This window comes from Melanaphis sacchari, unplaced genomic scaffold (assembly GCF_002803265.2).
Source record: "Melanaphis sacchari strain LSU unplaced genomic scaffold, SCAv2.0 Contig568_pilon_pilon, whole genome shotgun sequence".
Lineage (NCBI taxonomy): Eukaryota > Metazoa > Arthropoda > Insecta > Hemiptera > Aphididae > Melanaphis > Melanaphis sacchari.
The window spans coordinates 1-6,653 of record NW_020271397.1 but is presented as its reverse complement, the minus strand read 5'-3'; the positions used below and the strand labels follow the sequence as shown (position 1 = coordinate 6,653).

Genomic DNA, 6,653 nt, shown 5'->3' with positions numbered 1-6,653 from the left:
ATTTCAAATAATTCTTAATATTTATTTTAAATTTAAAAAAAAATGCTTTTTTGATGTTAACTTGCTTTAAAAATATACATATTTGTGAAATAAATTCATAATTTAAACTATTGTTTTTTATAACATTAGAAGTATTTATAAATTATCATAATTGATTATGACAATTTTTTTTAATGATTAGCAAATAAGTTATTTATATTTGTATTAATATTTTCAATTTAATTATCATGCGATGAATTATGTGTATGGACATATGGGAATATCAAATGTTTTAAAATTGGTTAACGTTAAACCTTATGGGCGCCCATTCATATATTTTGAAGTTTTATGTACAATTTTAAATAAATAAATTTCATAAAAAAATAATAAAAAATTATGATTCTGGTGTGTTTTTAACCGAAGCCAAATGCATTTGGCTGGTCCACGCGCATGATGAACTCAATATTCTTTTGTTCGGCGTAATTCAAACGTCTATACTCAGGCGCCAAACCGTACCGGAAAACTCTGTCGGATTACATTGCTGTCACGAAGCCGTAGGAATGAGTGATTTACCGAAAACATTGATGGAACTCATCGGAAATGTCACGAGCCAAACGTTTCTTGACGATTTATTGAAACTTTCATTTAACATTGCGACTCTGTCCGATCAATCTGGTAAATATTGAATACAATATTATCGTCGTCGATCGAAAAACTAATAACTTTTTGAGACAACTAGGTATTTATACCTGTATATAAAATGTATATTATTTATTTATTTTGGATATTTTTAACGCAAATACGATAGATTTGTTATATATAAAAAAAAAGAAATATTATAATTTATTACAATAGGGGACGTACTATACTCTTACTTGGGGGAAAAAAAATTGTCATTAGATAAAAACAGAATTACACGGGTTTTACAAAAATCACGTTTTAACCGTATAATCTCAATACCGACACAAGGATAATTTATATTTAATTAGATTTATACTTTTTATCAGTATTTTCTTAATTTATAACGTATTATATAAAAATTTCTTTAAATTTTTGGTACAAATATTCAGCTAAAATTTTAATTCTTGACGACTATTCCTTTTTGAATTTCAAAAACAAAAAATTGGCTTACTCGAAAACTGGATCTTTATCAGTCTTTCCTAATTAAGACTTTTCCTCGTTAGTCAAGATTAACAAAGGATAAGTTTTTCCAGTATTATTATTTGAGTATTTAATGCAATATCTGTTTTAATTCTCAGATCCAATAATACATTAAATGCATTCATCTTTCATCTATAATCGTTTTCTTTAATACTTTTGAGTTATCTTAGAGTAACATTTTCTATAATAAAAATTACAGAGTATAATATTTTTGCGAGTTTGATATATCAATTTCATATTTTATTTTAAAAATAAAAATAAAATGTTTTAAATTTAAACAGATATTAATTTTTTTTTTGAGACAATATTTATTATACAAATTGATATTTCATACATTTCAAAATATTGGTATCTATAATTTTAGATATTACCGATATTATTAATAGATAATTACTCAAATAATAAAAAAATAAATATTCTGTGTGAATGCGTTTTGTGTATATTGCGCATAAGTGAGAGTTTGTCTAAAGACACTAAGCTGATATTCTCTTAAGAAAACTGGAAGTATTATAATATCAAAGTTCAAAGGTCTACGGATTTCTGGTTTAATTTCAAATGATATTTAAATAATATTTGTAAAATTATTAATGCTAATTATTGTGAAAATTTTTACTCAAAATTCATCGTTTATTAGAAAAATTAGTTTGGTTAAATATAATTAAATTAGATGTTTTTTTTTCCTTTAGTGCTGCAAATGATGAAATTCGACGCTGTGCGGATACTGGTCGATACGTTAAAACCAAATTTTCTCTACATGCCATTGGTATCATTCGAACGTTTTACTGTATGCGAATTCGTGATTATGCTATTGAATAGAATGTTTTTTGTATGGAGCTTGCAGTCAAGTTCAAGTAGTACTCATATTCAACCGTTACAAGTTACTCGCAATACATTGGAGTAAGTTAACTCTATACTTTGTTTAACTTCTTGGCAGCCACAAGGATATTGTTTATAGCTTATAAACCGTTTTTATTTTCATACAGAATCATACTTTGCAATATAAAAATCGAAACTGAGAGAAACGATGAGAATAGTATGAAATTAAGAAATGATTTTTGCTACATACTTGGAGAGATAGTAGATAATTGTTCTATCAACGAAAATGAATATTCCGCCGAAATTGTTACAGGTAATTGTTCATAAGTACTATTAACATAACTATTAAGTTATAATAATTGAACAGCGCGTGCTTGGTTTTAAACTTTTAAAGACATAGTCATGTTATGCGTTTGGCCAGAAATCATACACATTTCACATTGGTTAGAAGATGTCGAATTTTATCCTATCAATGAAAATCTTATATTCAAAAGTTTAATGTTAGATATTATAAGCAAAGTTTTTATAAATCTATCTTCAAAAATCAAGGTGAAATATTATTATTATTTAGGCATATTGTTATTATTTATTAACATTTAACAGTATAATATTGGTATGGTTATGTATTTTATTTTGTGATTTTTGAACCCATATTGTAGTTTCAACAACTGAACACGTTTTTGATAAAAGAATTTATGACACTCTCAAATTTTGAATATTCGAAAAGTATATATAGTGATAATTTACATACTATTTTAAGTCAATCACTGTTAAATTTACCGTATTTATTGCTGAACTCCGTCGATAGTTTGATAAAAACTGAATGCTGCACAGAGTAAGTATTTTATTTTTTATTTTTATATTGTAACATTATAAACATTATAATATCATATATGTAATATTACTTTGTACTTCTATTAATACAGTATAAAATTCACAATTTTGAGAATAACTAACATTTCTGACATCTTTAAAGTTATCATGGAAAAAATAATTATATTCCACCTTTTTTATTTTTAAAATTTTTTGAGTTTATATAATATTTTGAATTATGTTGTTTTATATATTTTATTTTGTATAGGTACCAAAATCAGAATATTTTCCTTAGAAACTTAAAAATTAATATAAATATAAAATAATAATAATAAAGTTAAATTTCAAAAATGTTTTTTAATATTTTTTGAGATATTTATGAGACACATTGTTATAAGAATAACATTTAGTCACGACAAGACAATAATGAAAATATTATTTTTATTACATACAGATTACTGGCTTTAATTAAGTCATTAAAGTATCAACAAAATTTCTCTTGCACGATGGTCAATGTTATAATTTGTATAGGAATCATTTCAAATGACGATTACGACATACTTCGGAAGTTTAAAGCTCTCAAAACAGACTTATTGATCATTTGTAATCGCAGTGGTTTCGTGCACATTTAAATATGAATATATTAAATTACACTTGTTGTCTTATTCTTGCAGCTGTTATAATGGATACGTTGACAACTCAAAATTGTAATTTTCAAGACATTAGCCTGTATGGGTTAAATACATTAAATGTATTTTTTCGAGAAAATCAGCAAAATCCTGAAGCTCAACCGGTGGTTTTTAACATGATATCGATGATGCTCAAACTATACTTTGTCGAGGATGCCGACAAAAACATTAATCAAAAGTATGATTATGATTATCTATATTATTTATTTAGCACTTGATGTTTGTTTGTCACATGTGTGTAATATTTTAATTTATAAACCAACTGAGTCACGCATGATATGAACTCGTGTTTACAGTATTTTGTTAGATCTGTTGCATTTCATTAAAAACACTATAATTCGATACAATGACCAAGTTGAACTGTTTATAAAAGCTAAAGGAATAGAACACATATTGAACGCTATGACTGTGAGTACCTACTCAATCTGTGTCGCTATAATTCGTTATTTATAGCATATAATATATTAAATTTATAAATCGAAATCATAAAGTCGTGTTTAAACTGGGGGATAGACAACTGTTGATCTTTCTACAAATTATCAGACAAATTTTTGTTTTATTATTATTTATCTAATAAAGTGGATTTATTTTTATTTTTGATGTTGAAAATAAATAGATATACCTACATCTACATTTTTTTAAATGTATATTTATGTCACAAGCAGAAAAAAATATAATTTTTATTTTTTATTTATAAAGGTGACAAAATCACAGTATACTCAAATGTTCAACATGCACGAAACATGTTTTTTTTTTAATTAACCTAACAGCGTTCGCTTAATTTTCAGATTTTAAAATATCCCATACAGCTCGTGATGCTGTCAACCCTCGTAGATTTAGCCGTATTCAAATCAGCAAAATGTCATATTAAGAAATGGAAATCCATCAAGACGGGAAAGGGTTACTTGGAATTGGTGTGCGAAATTTGGAGACGTGAAACAGTCCGATTTAATTTTATAGGTCAAGGCTAATAATAGTACATAATATGACCAATTAGATTGTATAATCATTTCCACTTCTACATTCACAAACATTATTTTAGAAAACGGTATTTAATGTCCATAAAAATATTATGTGACAAAAACATTAATTATTTAAGATTGATATAGGTACTCCTCTTAAGTATTTTTTGAGCGAAAACGTTATTTGAATTGATTTATTAATAAATAGGTCAAATTTTATTTTTAATTTCATAAAAACAATAATATTGTCAATGTAGTAATATCACTCATCGCTTTCGACTTCCTTTGCTGATGGTTTTTTTATTATTTTGGATGATGACACTGAAAAACTATTATTACCGTTATAGCGTAAGTTAAGCTAGGTTCACAACTGTCATGATATCGTCTATCGTGTCATATACCTTTTATTGTATTCTGATTAACTGTTGTAACTGTAATATTATTTACTCACCACGATATATTGGAAAATTCACAGAGATTGTGGTCCATTTCAACTTTTGGACACGACACGATACATGGCAAACGATATATGACTAGGAACCTAGCTTAAGAGAATCACTGACATTAAAACGTTATTGCATCTGATATTCTCGTTTCCCAAAAATATTTATTATTATTATTGATTATTATCTACTCTCACACTTTAAACAGATAAAATTCATGCAATAAATATTGAAATTCGGTAGATTAATAACGTTATAATGGCCGTTGTTTGCAGACGATGAATTCGTGTTCCAAGAGCAACGGGACGCAACCACCGCGATAAACTTGATCAGTCTCTGCAGTCCGACGGTAGAGTCCATGTTTCTGTGCGCCCAGCCAAAGATTTATCTTCTCGTGCAGCTGGTCGAGTTCTCTGGGTTAGAAAATGCTCGGCTGCAGGATAGATCCCGGGACGAACTTGATAACGACATCGAGGAAAGAACGATTCGGGCTTGCGGTCTGGTGTCCGGTTTCCAGGACAAGGCCATTGTAGCACACATTTATCACTATTATTCGCTGAAAGTCGGGGAGGTTTGGAATGAAAACCATATTGTCGCGATGACCGGTGACGTCGACGGCGTAGAGTTGTCATCTGCCATATTGCAGTCTACCGATGCTATGGCGGTCCGGCATGCATACTTAATTGCGTTGATCACGATGATCAAAAGTCGTGTCACTGAACTACATGTAGGCAAGTCGGTAAGTCACAGTTATAATATTGTTGTATGCTAAATTGTTTGTTCGTGACACGATAAACGAATTAAAAGTTAGGTCAAGTTATAAGTAGCTTAACTTAAACTTATTTTCTTTGCATTTATTTTTTATTAACTTAACTTTTAATAAAATTGTTATTTTTTTCATTGATATACTTCATTAATAACGAGTTACTTCCAATAAAATCTGGGTCACATTTGTTTATAAGTAATTGAACAATAATAAATATGATACGATTATTATTGTCTTTTGTTGATGAACGATAGGAAATAAAATGTGTAATTCTTAAATTTACTTCTTGTGTGCATTAGCTAAAATTGTTTAGTAAAAATAATAGATTTTTAATAGTTTTAAATTATCTGTTGGTCATTTAATATTAAAAATAAAAAAAAACACTTACACTTACACACACACACACATACACATATTAATTTAACCCAAATCAGTAAGTCAATTGTCTAATTATATTATATAATTGAATTAAAAAATTCACTTAAAAATTTCTAATTTTTTTCTATCAACTAAGTTTAACTGGGTTATAAATATCATTAAATTTCCCGATGTTTGTGTTTGCGTGTTTATTTTATTTACTTATTTTTTTTAAATATTATTTTTATTGCAATATTATACTTTTTACGTCCGACTTACTTCGATAAATTGCCACAATAAGGGATAATAGCGTTAGACACTATACAGTTAAACAAACGGAATGCCAAATTTATACACAGTAAGGAAAAAACATGCTATTTGAGTCATTTATTTCACTTATATAAATATTTAACGTTATAATATAAGACTTCACTGCACATATTGTAACCTTGTAATTTAAAATTTATTATAATAATTATTTAAATTTAACATACAATTTTCGCAGTTATTGAAAATTATCTAAATATTAGTAATAAGAATACGTAATCATAATTATTGAATATTTTCATAATAAAGTTTTAATAGTAATACTGCTTGTTTAAATAGTAGAATTAACAGAGTTTTTTTTTTAAAAAATTAAATCTTAAAAATAATATTAGTTGATGGT

The 6,653-nt window shown here is 27.0% G+C and overlaps 1 protein-coding gene across 1 annotated transcript; it reads left to right on the top strand.

The window, feature by feature from the left end:
* Positions 1–394: 394 nt before the first annotated feature.
* LOC112599906 lies at positions 395–5,602 on the top strand (the record flags this gene model as incomplete). The annotated part of the gene is made up of 10 exons (XM_025347027.1): positions 395–654; positions 1,827–2,037; positions 2,124–2,269; positions 2,351–2,505; positions 2,616–2,791; positions 3,224–3,372; positions 3,444–3,636; positions 3,755–3,866; positions 4,247–4,418; positions 5,139–5,602. Coding segments are annotated over exons 1-10 (1,893 nt in total), but the record flags the coding sequence as incomplete, so codon positions are not given.
* Positions 5,603–6,653: the final 1,051 nt, after the last annotated feature.